The 16,574-nt window shown below is 31.4% G+C and overlaps 1 protein-coding gene across 2 annotated transcripts; it reads right to left on the bottom strand.

Annotated features, from left to right (window-relative positions):
• Window positions 1-3,349: 3,349 nt before the first annotated feature.
• LOC128185230 (uncharacterized) lies at window positions 3,350-16,476 on the bottom strand. Of its 2 annotated transcripts, XM_052854880.1 has the most exons (13): window positions 16,355-16,476; window positions 16,089-16,171; window positions 15,708-15,938; window positions 15,328-15,402; window positions 14,865-14,942; window positions 13,604-13,780; window positions 9,627-9,781; window positions 9,438-9,483; window positions 9,041-9,268; window positions 8,849-8,923; window positions 8,441-8,512; window positions 4,845-4,931; window positions 3,355-4,686 (listed from the first exon to the last, which is right to left on the bottom strand). In XM_052854880.1, exons 2-13 carry the CDS (start codon window positions 16,164-16,166, stop codon window positions 4,105-4,107), a joined length of 1,884 nt encoding a protein of 627 aa, XP_052710840.1. In that variant the 5' UTR covers window positions 16,167-16,171; window positions 16,355-16,476; the 3' UTR covers window positions 3,355-4,104. The 2 variants fall into 2 exon arrangements, with proteins under 2 accessions (XP_052710847.1, XP_052710840.1); XM_052854887.1 differs by lacking the exon at window positions 8,849-8,923 and having other exon boundaries at window positions 3,350-4,686.
• Window positions 16,477-16,574: the final 98 nt, after the last annotated feature.

Genomic DNA, 16,574 nt, shown 5'->3' with positions numbered 1-16,574 from the left:
TCTTTATATCCCCTTAGTAAATGGACCAATATTTTGAAATGGCCCCTAAAAAGAACCAGAGGGTCTTGAAAGTTGGAAATAAACTAGAGATGGTGCAATTTAGATATCACTGTAAATTAAAGAATTTTGTTAAATAATGTAGTTTTGTTGCAAAAAACATCAGCAAGAGAAATTTTGATTAATGTATAAAGAACATGTTAAAAGAAATTTGTCTAAAAACCCTCACAAGATATTCATGCTTAATTAGGCCAAACGGGAAAATTATCTTTAATAGTAGAAAAAATTTAAAGTACCTTCATATTTTAATTCAATACAACAAAGAAAATAGCTATCTAACAATCTGCACATATAGAACAAATATAGTGGCCAAAGTTTCTAACGCCCCACTTTTATTTTTTCATTATTTACAAAAATTTAACATCTATTTTTAAGTCGTTCCTACTATCGACTGCTGTTAAACATGTCCAAAAATTGTAATCGAGTAAGTAATTACTCGACCATGGCTGTTTTTGTTAAAAAGCGTGGAACGGGTGATCGATATGTTCCTCGGATACGTTTTTTAAGAGGATTCGATTCGATCGATTCCCTATATTTAACTGATTGAAAAAACCCCCCATAAAATAATTAAGAAAAATGCGATGCATGTCTGCCCAAGAACCTTCAAGAACCTTCAAGGTCAGTTGGCGTGGTGCAAGCAGAGCTCGGTTAACAGTTGGTTTGTTTCCTTTCACAATATTTGCTGTATTTATTTTTAACCTTTAAAAATGAAGTCCTAAACAATAAAACAGCTTTCCCTTATTCATAGTTTTCATCACAGATTGCTAGATTTTTTACAGACACCACTAAATCATTCTAAGGCTTGACCAGAAGTTCAATGCAACTGGAAGTGTTGAAGACTCACAATTAAGGCCAAAACGTCACGTAACGACACGTCAAAATTACCGCTACATTAGGGTAACTCACCTTTCCGATAGACACCGTACAGCACGTGCAACTGCATATAACATTTTAGACCGAATCAATGGCCTTTCTGGGTGGGACGATATCAATTCAAGAATGAGAAAGTTCCTCAGTATCCGAATTTCGCATAACTAGACAACATGAACTTAAGGAATACCCTTCCACAAAGGCTTTTTATTTAATCATGGGATCTCTATGAGATGCTATTATTAGTGCAAATGGGAAACGTATGGGGTATTATGTTGTGATTTTGATATCTTACAGTACCTTTACCTTCTTGATTTTTTCTTAAAGCCCTTGAATAAATTTTGATTGAGTTTTTAATAAAATGCTTTGTTATTCTTTATTTTTTATAGTTGATCATTGTCATGGTCAAAATAATTAGAATTACGAACAGTATAACACAATCTCTTGCCTGGGGCGTTAGAAATTTTGACTAGTATATATGTTTAAAGAAAGTGAATAAAATTAAGCCATTGCTCTTAATAGACCGAGATGAATGTATCATGACTCATTTAAGGCGGGGTAATTTAAATCTTCTGTATTTTTACGGCACGTAAAAAGCGATTGACTTAGATAGCGTAATTTTTGTGAAAGTCCTCTCTATGAGTAAAGTAATGAACGAACAATCAGATCTTACTAATGTTATTCACTAAAAATACACCGCATATACCTTTAAAGATTTGAAATCATTTATCTATAAACATGGTGAGAACGCTGAAGTGTTTTTGTTTTGGTTGATACATGCATAGCGTCAAGAAACACTTTTGAGCATATTTTCTACTAGATATCAGAGTAATTTTTAATATTTTATGGTATAACATTCGAAAGATAAATTATGTTTTCAAAACATTCTTCTCTTGTGTCGTCCAGTTTTAAGTTAGTCCAAAACACCAAAGCAGCAATTACATAATAATAGTCTTCTTTTTCTACGAGTTCTTTTCACTTTTTAACCTTAAATTGCTTCTAAAAGTACGTTTCAGTAAATGTCTAAAGAAAAAATGTTCTTCAATGTATGTGAAAATTATAATAATTGTACGTGCAGCTGTCGTGAGTCAAAGAAAGACATCGGTACGATTGACTTGCAAATGATTTACGACGCGTATGTTATTTCTGCCGTTTGCAAGACAAACATATGTCTGGCGCACGGTTATTGTAAGACGGAAGTACGGTGCCTACGGGCATCGCATGTTGCGAATGATAACTCATCTTTAAACATATTTTGTACGTGACACGTACGACCTACGCGTTATACATTCGTTTATCTTACGTTTCACTTTCAACCACTTCAACACGTTTTTTAACTCTACGATCAGCCACAGGAGCCACAACTGGCAAAACTCGTAGCACACGCCTGATCACCAAACACGCACGACCAGTTGTGACTGAGGCTTAACGCAGTAAGATTTAAGCTGCTTTTGAAGCCCCTGACACACTGTGACGATTTATATCAAAATTGCCCACGATTTGCTAAAAGTTAAAAATCGGCATTATACGCCTGGTCAGTCTTGCCATAATTCGAATCTACGACTCGACTACGATGTTTATTCAACAATGTACGATGTTTGTGCGATAACAAGGCGAGTTGTATCGATTCATGTAAGAATTTCAGCGATGAAGTAACGAACGCTTTTAGATATTCCTAGGAGCAGCATGAAGAGAACGAAGAAATTACGAGTGTTTTAACTTACATAATAATAACTGAACGATGTACTTAGTAATCAAAAGAAGAATACTATTGCGAAACACTTACTAGTGTCGTATTTTCGTACTTACTTAATTCTTTCGCAAGGTTCTTATATTGCACTTGTCCCCGATTGCCTGTTTTTGAATTGTATTCGCATTAAATCGAACAACGTTCCCATTCTTTCGGAGAAAACTCGAGGAAGACTCGAGAAACAATCGCATGAACTCGTAAAATACTCGGGGTAATACGGAGGATTTTAATGGCATCGTAAGTACTACGAAGTTTCTCAAGTTCCCCACGAATGTCAAAGATTTTTGCGACTTTGAGCGCGAGTGCAGTGCGTGTGTCAGTGTAAATAACCACTTTTCTACTAGGACTTGTCAGCGGTAAAGATTTGTGCTTAGGTTCAAACACTGATTTACTTCCGTTTTGCCAGAGTAAGTGCATAGGAGAGATGGTTAAAATTAACCCCTAAAAATACTAATATATAAAATAAGAGGGGGTCAAACCAAAAACCCTACCAATATAAAACGACCTTTCAATATGCTAATCACCTAACTTTCCAGATTCAAAATATTTGTCAAAATAAGTAGCGGTAAAAAGTTGACACCTCGAAAAATAAAAATACACATATTATTCACAAATGAAAAGATAAAACATCAAAATACCAATCATAAAAACAAAGGTACGTGTAATTTTTATTCAATATAACGTGCGAGTACCCATTATTGCCGAGTACCCATTATTGCCGATTGTTATAAAAACAGCAAGATTTCCGCTATTTATTCGTAGTTTTCAGTTACAAACCAAAATAAATAAATATTAGAATTTTTAAGACACTATAAGAATTCGGAATGAAGAAAATCTACTTCAAACAGTTCGGAACTCACCTTAACAAAGGTAAGCCTATGAAAACGTATCTCAGCTGTATCCGTGCGATGACACATGCCACTGAATCTTTGACTTGTAATCCACTTTAATGACAGGGCATTTTTTGTTTAGGTCCAAATTCGAAGAATTTTTACCTCCGTGTTATGATATTTGACAAAAATACGCAAGATACAATTCCTACTAAACAATATTTAAGAAAGAAAACCGAGCGTCTGCTTGCTTGTAAGACGCCATTTTGTTTGCAACCTGAGGCGGATTAAAGATTTATCCACACGCACCTGCGGTGTAAATCAGAAGCGTTGCTATTTACTTTCACACACATTATTTCTTTTACTGGATACACTAAAACTCATATTTAAAAAGCTTTTAATAAATAAACAATGCATTTCTTTAATTTTTTACTTAATAATTGAATGAAAAAATTCTAATGGCCTCTCTATGCTGATACCCTATGTATAATATTACATCCAGTTATTACGGCCTTTTGGGTTAGGAGCATCCTCGAAACATTTTGGTGAACTGATTTTTTAAACTGCTAGGACACCTTGTCACTAGTTCTACTTCTACTACAGTTCTTGTAATTCTACTACAGTAACTCTTTTTTTCTTCCCCTTTTTCCTCTTTTTCTTCTTTTTCTTGTTTTCAGGCTTTAATTCGTATCCTTGATCGTTCAACTTTTGTTCGGTGCTTTCGTTTGAAAGAACGTTATCTTTAGACTCCAGAACTATACTTTCGTTTTTGTCAATGCTATAACTGTTGAGTTTTTCCTCAGTTGTTTCCCTTGGAAGATTACTTTTCTTCTTCTTCTTTTTCTTTTTCTTCTTTTCAGAGTTTAACTCGCTCTGTCCCTTGTTCAACTTTTTCTTCTTTACAGAAATTAATTCCTGTTGTTGCTGGTTTAACTTTTCTTTGGTACTTATGTTTGAAAGCATTTTATTTTCAGATTCGAGGGCAATTTTCTCACTTTTGTCAATGTTTTTCCTGCTGGTACCTTTTTCCATTTTATTAGCTAAATTTTTCTTATTTTCGATTTCGAAAGATGGCTGTTGATTTCTTTCTTTTAAAATACTTTTGTTTTCTTCATCGATCCCTACTCTCGTTCTCCTAAACCCTCTTACAATTTTAACTGATAGAACAAATAGTACAACCTAGGATAAAAAAAAATAAAATCATATTTAAGATTAGTTCAAAGAAACAAGATGTAATTTTTCAGTGATAATATTGTTACAAATAAAGCGCATTTTTCTTACTTTGAATATTTCGGTTTGAAAATGCTACAATATATAACAAAGTCTAGAAAACTTGCCTTCAGAAAAATATGAAAAATGAAAATTCCTGTGGATATCCAAACGAAGAATGCACCTCCTCTCCAATTTTCACAAACATAATATATCTAGATTATATGAAACAATTTTTGATGAGCATAATTATGTTATTAAGCACTTAAAAGGTGGTACACGCAGGACACATAACAAACTAGGCAAAGATATTTTACGCACCATATATTATCGTATGCATAAGACAAATTATTTCGTGCTCAAGACATATTACATACATTTTGTGTGCACGACTTATTTTTTTCTGTGTACAACATAATATTTCGAATATACAACCTATTATGTTATGCGCATCACATATTGTCTCATGTACAATACTTCCTTTTCCATGTGCTAATCTATTATCCCGTGCCCACGACTTATTTATTATCTCAGGCGCATAACAAATTATATCGTGCATCGAAACAAATGGCTTTGTACGTACAATATGTTATATCATTCTCATGATACACCATCTTTTGTGCGCGACATTATTTTGCGGAATATTCCATATTGTGTGTACGACATAGCATATCGTGCGCACAACATATATATATATATATATATATATATATATATATATATATATATATATATATATATATATATATATATATATATATTCTATCAACTCTAGATAAAAACGGTTCCTAATGAAAATTTTCTACTTATACTTTGCACCACAATATTTTAATATTTAATATAAATAGCTATTTTATTCACTATCAGTAATAGAGAAAAGAACTACAATCATTACTTGTGTGCATGACATAAGTCGATGCGGGAAAAAAAATTTGCTCATATTTTTTTAAGACAAAAAATTATGTGTCTTTAATGTACCATTTTAGACCATAGATGATAAAACCATGTATAACTTTCAATAATTTATCAAGCAAAATCTGAATAACTAAAAAACACAAAAGGCCCATGGACAATTAACCCCTTCGCGGTAACTGCGGTACTGCTCTTTTGCAGGGCTAAATAACATAGTTTGATAAAATATGACGTAACGCCAATTGTTTCATTTATGTCATTTGATTATCTACCTACTGAAATTTCGGCAAAGTATATCGTTTTGCCCTGCAAGAGAGCAGTACCGCAGTTATCGTGATAGGGCCTATATCTCTAATTTAAACAACAGTTCTTGTATCATTCTCTTTTTTAAAAAAAACTCACTAAATTATTCGTATATTCCAAGATTTGACCATACATTAAAACAATGCATAAAAAAGAGTCCACTTGTTTGAACATCATATTACCAATGATCAATAATATGAACATCATATTACCAATATGACCAATCACATTATCCTAAGCCTCAATCGCAACGTATCGAAAATAGCAAAATTGTAAAACATCTGTTCATGATTATAAATAATGTAACAAATCATTACTACCTTGATATGAGGATATGCAGATAGTTTAGTACATGTAGAAAATTAATTAAAATACCATAGTATTTCTTAATATTTGTTAACCTCTTTCCTACATACACATACGCCTATGTTGAATTTTGAACACACCCATTTGGCACCCCAGTAATGGTTCAGGGGTGACAGTTTCAGTTTTAAATCTACACTTTTAAAGGATTTTTCCATAGTAATATATCAAATTATAGCAGGATAGTTCGAAAGAAGATTTTTTATACAAGTTCCCAGTATTTCTATGTTAAACTTTAAACCCCTCTTGGGGCCCAGTTATTGGTCTTTGGGTCAAAGTTCTAACATTTTAATATCTAAACTTTCAAAAGAATGCTTTCATAGAAATATCAAAAATTGTAGCATTGTAGTTCATGGGAAAAGTTTTTTAACGTTCTTCCTACATTTCTAGATCTATGTTAAGGTGGAATAACACACCTGGAAAAAGTCACTCAAATTAACAGGAAATTTTTTGATAATGAAATATATAATGATAAATTAACTGTGCAAATGTCAAATAAGCGAAAAAATGAATATTCAAAATAATTTTTCCAGTTAGTAACAACAAAAGCCCCTGCGGGATTCGAAATCGGGATGTACGCATCACAAGTCCGACACGTTATTCACTCGACTATGGAGCAAGTTAAATTTTTCTGTCCATAAAATCCTTTTAATAAAACGAAATGCTGTTTTGATCAACGGTCAGTCGTTTTGTGATGATGTGTTATTCCACCTTAAGCTATAAACCCCTCTTAGGAACCCAATATTGGTTTGGGGGGTCATGGTTTTAAAAATTCATAATTTTCGTTAGATATAAACAAGCTTGTTGTAAATATTTGCATTTTTGGTGAAGTTGTTCTTACGCGGGCATGTTAAGGCTTCCCGATGCGATATGTAGAAAGTCATTTGTCTGTACTTCATACGATATGACGTCATAATTAACTTTGACGTCACGATCTGCATTCCTGTCGATAGTTCTTAGGGAATGTATCTTAACGTTAAAAGTGAATTATATCAAACCAGTATAATACCGCATGTTTCCTTTATATAGATGCTGCAGTTAATTCTAGACGTACAGAATTCATTCATATTAAAAACCAGTATCAAATAATCGGCAGTTTTAAAGCTTCGTTTTAAGTAAAAGACTATTTATAAACTAGTGGTTTGGAGACTCTCCCTGCTACGTGTAAACAACTGAATGAAGAAATTTTAATGCATGTAAAACCAGCTTGGCGCAGGTGAAAGATCAACACAATTTTAGAATATTTTACGTAAAATTGGTAGAGAATATAAGTACCAATGTGAATCGTGCTTGGGAAACCTACGGATTTACCCCAATTCTTTATAAATCGCTTTTGATTAGTAAAAATGTGCATTATTTTGATGATTTTGTGGAATGTTTCAACAATATCTTCTATAAACGAAATATCTATTTCTTTCCCAAGCAAGAACTTCAAAGTTTATGACTTAACAAAGGATTTTTCTTAAAAATATGTATGATTTAATGTCATTAATCACCTGCGCCGATGCGTTTTAACTAGATCATTTGCAATATTAGGATTCGCCTGTCACGTGATTACGAAGTACATGTGACGTCACAAAAATGCATCAAATTATAATGTTTAACATCGATGTCAATAAATGTAACATAGATTTAAAGAAATACTCCCGGTAAAATTATTTTTGCCATGATTCAAATAATATCGTTTTCCAGCCGTATTTTAGCATCGGGACGCCTTAACAATGCTGCGTAAGAGGAAGATTGTTTTTAAGAAGCACTCTCCCTATTTTCACTGTTTGTAATTATCGAGATTTAATTTAATTATCTAAAATCACCTTTCCATCAAAATGATTTGCACTAAGCTTGATTCAAATTTGCCCAATGGTTCTAGAGAAAAATAAATAGTGAAAACTTTACAGAGAGACTTAATGACAGACAAACGGACAGACGAAGGACGGACAACAACTTATCAGAAAAAATCTTACTTGAGGTGAGCCAAAAACGAATACTGAGATTTGTTTTAATTTGAATTTTTTTCCAGACAATTTGATGCCCTATTTAAGCGGATTATAAGTTATTTGTTGGAGATATTTAAAACAAAAAATATACCAACACTTTAAATGCATATTTATTTTATCCAGTACGTTGTTTTAACAATACTTCATACCGTAGAAACCGTTGATGTAGGATAGGTATATTCGCTGCATTCGGAACTATCTTTCCAAAGACAGCAATACAACTGTAATAATTATTTCAAAATAATAAAGATCTGAAATATATATATATATATATAATGTAATAAGTATTTTAGAAGTATTCAAATGAAAGTAAATTCTTCAATAGGAAGGCTTTTGAGTCAACAAACTTACCATTATATCTACCTAAAATTTTTATAGAAGATATGATTTGCTTATCTAAAAACTATTATCAAATAAAGGTAAAGTATGAAACCTTCCAATATTTTTACATAGAGCTCTTCTTCTAAAGAACATAAATACAGTCTGAAAATGGCCGTAACCATTGAGCCATTGTGCCTTTTTAAGATATAATCGAAAACCAAAGAAAGAATACCTACCGCTCTTATTAGGAAGACGTCAAATATTAAAACTATACAGTCTACCAACATCGCTATGATTTCAGAAATGATGTACTAAAAGAAAATTTTTATACAGTAGCGTTAAATAGTATTCTTCTATTTTAAAAGAAGTAAAATTAACGAGGTAAATTTGTGTGACATCGAAGACAATTTTTTTTCAATTATACTCACCAAAACAAATAACCATCTTTTCATTAAGCGCATTCCACCCAGAGATAAAGATTTTGCTAATATTGACCATATCATAACACACATAGTTGTAATTAACAGTGCATCTTTTGTGTAACCCATGTTCATATTGTTTGGTCCACTGATTTGATAGAATCCATCCGTTAATGTTAGGTCGTAATAGTTGTATCTCGAGAGACAGATAGCTAGGATAATCGTGCCGTCTATTGCCTGAAGTCAAAATATGTTTAAAATGTATATTATAACATGTTTAATACTTAATACATAGTTTCTTCAGTTCAACCGAATAAATTTCTTCTTAAGTATGAATTCAATTTGAATTATTATTTCATTTGTTTTATGGCTATACGTTGTCACTTAAACAGCAAAAAACACTAACCAAGGAAAACACTGACATATATCCGAAACATGATGAGAGCTTGTTTCTGAAACAAAACCGTAAAAGAAAAATTATACAAAGATAAAAGAATATGAAAACGCTAATTCAGATCTATATCACTTGTAAGCTACAAATGTAAGTTTTGTTCAGTTTAGATGTATGTATGATTCACATGAAACGCATGAATACCTTGTCCAGTTTTCTTTGAGAGAAAGGCACATGGAAACGATTGCTCCGTTTCTGAGTTTGTGCATTTCCTTTAAATCAATAGTTTTTTCTGATGTTGATTTGGGGAGAATTGCATAGAGGCCATGAAGATAACTTGTTCCTACTATCATAACAATCTACAAAATATGTTTTTTATCTATATTGATATACATCTAGCGGTACAAATCTTTAACAGGATTGACATACACAATTTGTTGACAAATTATTCTATATTTTCACAAATTAAAACAATTTTCCCCACTTCTCACTGGTTATTAATGGGTTTATATTGCTATATATATATAGAAGTCGTTCCCACGAAAAAAAAAGTCGTTTCCACGAAATAAAAGTCGTTCCCACGAATTTTATATGTTGTAACTTAATGAGAATTTAATGGGTTTAACAAGTACTGTTAAAATACTACTTTTATGTATTTCAGCTATTTAGATGGTCAATATACAAGTTAGCTGTTTCTATGAACCAGCTTATTATTTGTTTATTATGACTTGTATTTATTACTGTTAGAACTTCAGATAGGAATAAAAAGTTTGTTGAAAAATATATTGAAAAAATCACTCGTTTTATCAATTGAGAATCCATATCTGATATGACCTGTAAAACACATCAAAAATTAATTAATTCTTGTTAATGTTTAGCCCAGTTGACTTTATCAAATCAATATGCATCCCACTGAAAAGTGCTATATAAAATGTAAGATATAGACAGACAAGGCTGTAAAATGTTACAGTAACTGAAATCACGAGCACAACTGGTTCATGTTTATTTGGCTATTACCTACTGTTAATTCCTTGGAAGTAGATAATGAAAATTAATAAAGGTTCTGTTTTTGTTACAATGTGTTGCCTCTATAGATACAATGTTTATTTTGAAGGAATTATAAAATATTAAAGATGAACTTTTTGACATATTATATTTTTTACGATAAACTTCTTCTATTGTAGTTTCATTTGAAATTATTTATTACGTTGAAACTAAATTTATTTCGTGGGAACGACGTTTATTTCGTGGCCATGACTTTTATTTCGTGGGAACGACTTTTATTTCGTGGCCACGACTTTTATTCCGTAGGAACGACTTTTATTTCGTAGGAACGACTTTTATTTCGTGGCCACGACTTTTCGTAGGAACTACTTTTATTTCGTGGCCACGAATTTAAAAACAATATCTCAAGCATATGTCCTATCGCAGCCACCGTACATATGTCTTGATTTGTAGTATATATATATATATATATATAATAAAAAATAACAGAAAGCCGATTCAAAACTCTACCGGTTTCATTAAAATCTTCAGGAGTTTTGAACAATCACCATAGATACATAAGATACATACATTTCAAATGATCATTGTGACGTCATATAACATCAAGTATATGTTGCGCTTTTCAGAGTTCATTATGACGTCATAGTATAAGCGTTTTATAATAGTACGGGAAAAACATAAAATATATTCAAATATTCCATAATTGTACAAGAAAAACATAAAATATATTCAAACATTCATAATTATAATGCATTCAGTTTTGGTTTATATAATGAAATGAAATGTTTTTCTTTTGTTTCACGCTCTTTTTCGGTTGTTGCTTTATAAAATTTATAAATAGGACACACTGTAAAGTTCGGAAAAATGTTCTTGGCACAGTTTCTGAGATGTCCGCTGACAGCCGTGCACTGGTATTTTGTTTCACGAATTTGTTGTCGGTGGACGGTCATTCGATGTCTGAGGGTATCTCCGGTTTGACCAATATAGTTTTCTCCACATCCTGCACATGTAATAACGTAGATTAGATTGGAACTTTCACATGTAATAGAGGAATGTATATTAAAATTTCTGCCGTTTTTGAACTTGAATTGGTGGCCATTATATAAACGAAAAACATTTCATTTCATTATATAAACGAAAAACATTTCATTTCATTATATAAACGAAAAACATTTCATTTCATTATATAAACGAAAAACATTTCATTTCATTATATAAACGAAAAACATTTCATTTCATTATATAAACGAAAAACATTTCATTTCATTATATAAACGAAAAACATTTCATTTCATTATATAAACAGCGTGAAACAAAAGAAAAACATTTCATTTCATTATATAAACAATACCAGTGCACGGCTGTTAGCGGACATCTCAGAAACTGTGCCAAGAACATTTTTCCGAACTTTACAGTGTGTCCTATTTATAAATTTTATAAAGCAACAACCGAAAAAGAGCGTGAAACAAAAGAAAAACATTTCATTTCATTATATAAACAGGCCACCAATTCAAGTTCAAAAACGGCAGAAATTTTAATATACATTCCTCTATTACATGTGAAAGTTCCAATCTAATCTACGTTATTACATGTGCAGGATGTGGAGAAAACTATATTGGTCAAACCGGAGATACCCTCAGACATCGAATGACCGTCCACCGACAACAAATTCGTGAAACAAAATACCAGTGCACGGCTGTTAGCGGACATCTCAGAAACTGTGCCAAGAACATTTTTCCGAACTTTACAGTGTGTCCTATTTATAAATTTTATAAAGCAACAACCGAAAAAGAGCGTGAAACAAAAGAAAAACATTTCATTTCATTATATAAACCAAAACTGAATGCATTATAATTATGAATGTTTGAATATATTTTATGTTTTTCTTGTACAATTATGGAATATTTGAATATATTTTATGTTTTTCCCGTACTATTATAAAACGCTTATACTATGACGTCATAATGAACTCTGAAAAGCGCAACATATACTTGATGTTATATGACGTCACAATGATCATTTGAAATGTATGTATCTTATGTATCTATGGTGATTGTTCAAAACTCCTGAAGATTTTAATGAAACCGGTAGAGTTTTGAATCGGCTTTCTGTTATTTTTTATTATTTATTACTTGTGTGGATTAACTTTACTTATTTTGGATTATATATATATATATATATAGAGAGAGAGAGAGAGAGAGAGAGAGAGAGAGAGAGAGAGTACATGTATATCTGTATGTGGTATATCGATGTCTTCAAATCGAGAACTTAAATTTTCTTTAAACTTTTACATAATTAAAAAAAAGGAGTCCGGGATGCTCTATGCACTAGAGAGAGAGAGAGAGAGAGAGAGAGAGAAGGGAGAGAGAAAGGGAGAGAGAGAGAGAGAGAGAGTACATGTACAGCTCTATTTGGTATATCGATGACGTCAAATCGAGAACTTAAATTTTCTTTAAACTTTTACATAATTAAAAAATGGAGTCCTGGATGCTCTATGCACTGGAGCCTATTTTGAATTTTGTTTAATTAGTATGAGAGGACTCAATGGCCGTGACCACTCTAGACTATATTAATATCCTTGAGAAGATGTCGATATAATTGTGTATAAAAAGTTAAAAATTTTAAAGCTAAACTGTGTGGAATTTAATGACAGTTCGTTGTATATAAATATGTAGCGTGTTAAATAAATTATTACTTAAGTTAGGCATTTTGTCTATAAATGTCTTAAACCTTTTTAACATGTTTGCATTGTGTGCAGTACGATAATCTTAAAGATTAACTAAATCAAAACAACTGAAAATATTTAAAATTTTATTGATAAATAGAAAATACTTTAACTTTTATTACAACTGTGCTGCCAATAACGTTTAAGTAGAAATAGAATCATAAAAATAGGTCCGGAATTCCTCTGTTTTGCTACAGTTATATTTTTTGTTTTAGCCTAATTACATTAAACAATAAAAATCTCAAATGTAATGTCAATGATACTTCATTTTAAAAATATGTATTAGTTTAGAACAAATTTAGGAGATGTTATTAAACTTTGTAAGAATCAAAAATTGACAACTCTAACCGATATCCTTAAGGTAAAAAATTAAATTACATTATAAATTAATATGTACTCTATCGGTTGCATAAATTAAAGCAGTTTTTCATTAACAAACTCACTAATTTACCTCTGTAATACAATTCACAACGAGCGCTGCTATGTACAACCTTCCATACATATGTATCTTGTTCGAAAAGATATCAAAACAACCCTTAGAAAAGGGACACTCAGTGGGTGAAGACGTTGAGCCAGGTGGTGGAGTTGTTGGTCTATCTACCCCACAGCACTCCGAAACGTTAAACATCTGAGGATGAATAGAAGTGCTGACTGAACCAATTACCAATTAAGACACAAGATTATATTTTTCAAAAGTAAGATAAACTAAAATGACCAATGATTGTATGTAAAAGTTGCATTGATTTAAATTACAGTCGCTACCCTTGTATTTACTATCTGTGGTGTTTTGTTTTTATCATACATTAACGTGGATTTTTTTTCAAGCAGTTGTCGTCTACTAAAATGTATCATAAAAAAGTTAGCTTTGACATTTGTGCATTGAAATGAAGATATAGCACGATGTTTTAATGTAATATTTGTAATGCATGAATGTTTCATACAAAGTTTCGAAAAACCAAGACATATCATCACTACAGTGCATGGAGACAACGTATTAGATATATCAATGTTTTACTGATTTATTGTCAAATGCAGTATTCGGAAGTGTATATGCAATAAAAACCAACTTTATTTAAATGTTTACTGTAGAATCATTTTTATTCGTGGGGTCAATGTTCGTGGGTAGCCAATTTTTTCCTCGTTCGTGGAAACGTAATTCCGTCGGTAGAACAATTGGGATAATTTTGATAAATATTTTACAAATGCTTGTTTATAAGTCCGTGGGATGTAAATGTTTGGGCAAGGGTTACCAACAAAAGCCACCGAAATTGTTTGGCCACGAACAATTATGATTTCACAGTATTCATGCAATCGAATCAATGCCGATTTTATGATTTGAGAGAGAAATTATTACAAAGGCTGTAAAAGAATTAGCCTGTGATTGATCTGAAAATGTATGTTAACAGTTGATGTCATAGGAAATTTGCCTGTATGGATTTCCTGCTTTAGTTTAGTACAAGCAATTTCTAATGTGTTTTTTTTCAATGTGTGTGCTTTTAGTTTTGACCGTTAATAACAACAATTAAGATACATGTACCAAATATATAATCAATATTTGCGAATTTATAAAAATTTATTACTGAAATGATTTTCGCGGCAGCTAGTAAAAACAATTTATATAGCTAAATTGATAGATGAAATGAAAAGGAAGCAAAATAATAAGATGAATATTTTAAAATCAATGTTCAATTTTCGGCGTTCATAAAACTTACAGGTATGAAATTCCAATACTTTCTATTTTGTTCCCACTTCATTGCGTAACACTCCTTGATATCATTGTGAGTCTGAATCTTAAAATCGTAATTAAAGACGGGTTCCATATAAAAATGTTAAATACCAAAAAAACATGATAATGATAATATAAAAATGTAAATGAATTGACAACACTCTCGTAAATTGTTTACAAGGCTCTTACAAATGCATCCCAAACCTTGCCTTGTGCATTTAGAAAAACAACAATTAAGTGCAAATTGACAAAGCCAAATATTTTTGTATTAATACAAGATTTTTGATAACTAAATTTTTGCATAACTCTTCAGTTTTGCATTGAATATGCTATAGTCTTAGACTATAAAAATTATATGTATGATGTAAACTTACATTTATATGCAAGACCGTAAATATAATAGTTTGTATTTTGTAAACATATAAGATATAAAGATTATGAAAACCTACCTCATTAATCAGCCATGACCAGAGCCCAATTAAAACTACATACCATATCAGATTCAAGAGGCTAATCGTTGTACTCTACAACAATGGTATAATAGAATAAATACATCATATGTATTATTCAAATATTCTTATATATTTATAATCTAATTTTTTAAATTTACCAACAGTGTCTGTATGATGATAATCAAAATAAAACAATTAAAAAAATATTCAACTAGTATATATACTATATTTTAATCATTCTGAAAGGAAGAAAGTGTTCTTTTTACTTTTATTAAAAAGAGACATATGAGAGAGAGAGAGAGAGAGAGAGAGAGACCGAGAGAGAGACAGAGAGAGAGAGAGAGAGAGATTTGATAAAATGCTATAATCATGCTAACTTTCTGTAAGTACTGATTCCTTCTCCTGTAAATGCCGAGGTATGTGATCACTGAATTCAGCAAACTGAATATCATAACAGGTGTCGGGGCGAATATGAGCGCATTTAGAAAAGACCCTAGTGGAAAAATTCCCAGCTTGCACTCATTCACTGTTGGGATCACATTGTACAGTAGTAGAGGATCTTGGAACTTTATTACGAAACCACAAATGACGTAACCAATCGACAAAACCTTTAAATGAATTAACTCGAAAATGTAAACACTTCATCATGTATATTTTGAAACGTAATACTAGTAGTTATCGTTAAGGTGCTTGGGTATGATAAAATAAAGCTAAAAGAATGAAATCAAAATGATCACTGTACATTGAAATAAACGTACCCGAATTAACAGTGTACAGGATACGATAACTGTGGACAAGTTTTGGCAAAATACCCAGGGATTACTTATGGAACCCATATCTCCTGGAACGCAAAAATAATTTGTACATGTAGAAACAAAATTTAAAAAATAAATAGTTTACGCCTTATCAAAAATTCAGTTAAAAAAAATTATTCAGGTATTTATTATATTTGAGTGTTAATTTTCCATTTCTCTTCTATCATGAATTTAATGTAGATGATTAGAGTTTTATTTCATATACTTACCCCTTGTGTTTAAAATTAATACTCATCAATGAGCAGTGGAGTTACAACAGACCTCTTGTTTTGGTGTATCTAGGAAGTATTTTACAGACCTATATTTTCTTTAATTTGAATGATCTTTGCTAGGTCTTTATATATCTGGTGTTTAATTGCGAACTATGAATATCTGTCGGCAAAATCACAATTGGTCGAATCATTGCATAATACCTCCTTATATGACACG

This window comes from Crassostrea angulata, chromosome 1 (genome assembly GCF_025612915.1).
Source record: "Crassostrea angulata isolate pt1a10 chromosome 1, ASM2561291v2, whole genome shotgun sequence".
Taxonomy (NCBI): domain Eukaryota; kingdom Metazoa; phylum Mollusca; class Bivalvia; order Ostreida; family Ostreidae; genus Magallana; species Magallana angulata.
The sequence above is the reverse complement of the archived record's forward strand: the minus strand, read 5'-3'. Positions and strand labels throughout refer to the sequence as shown.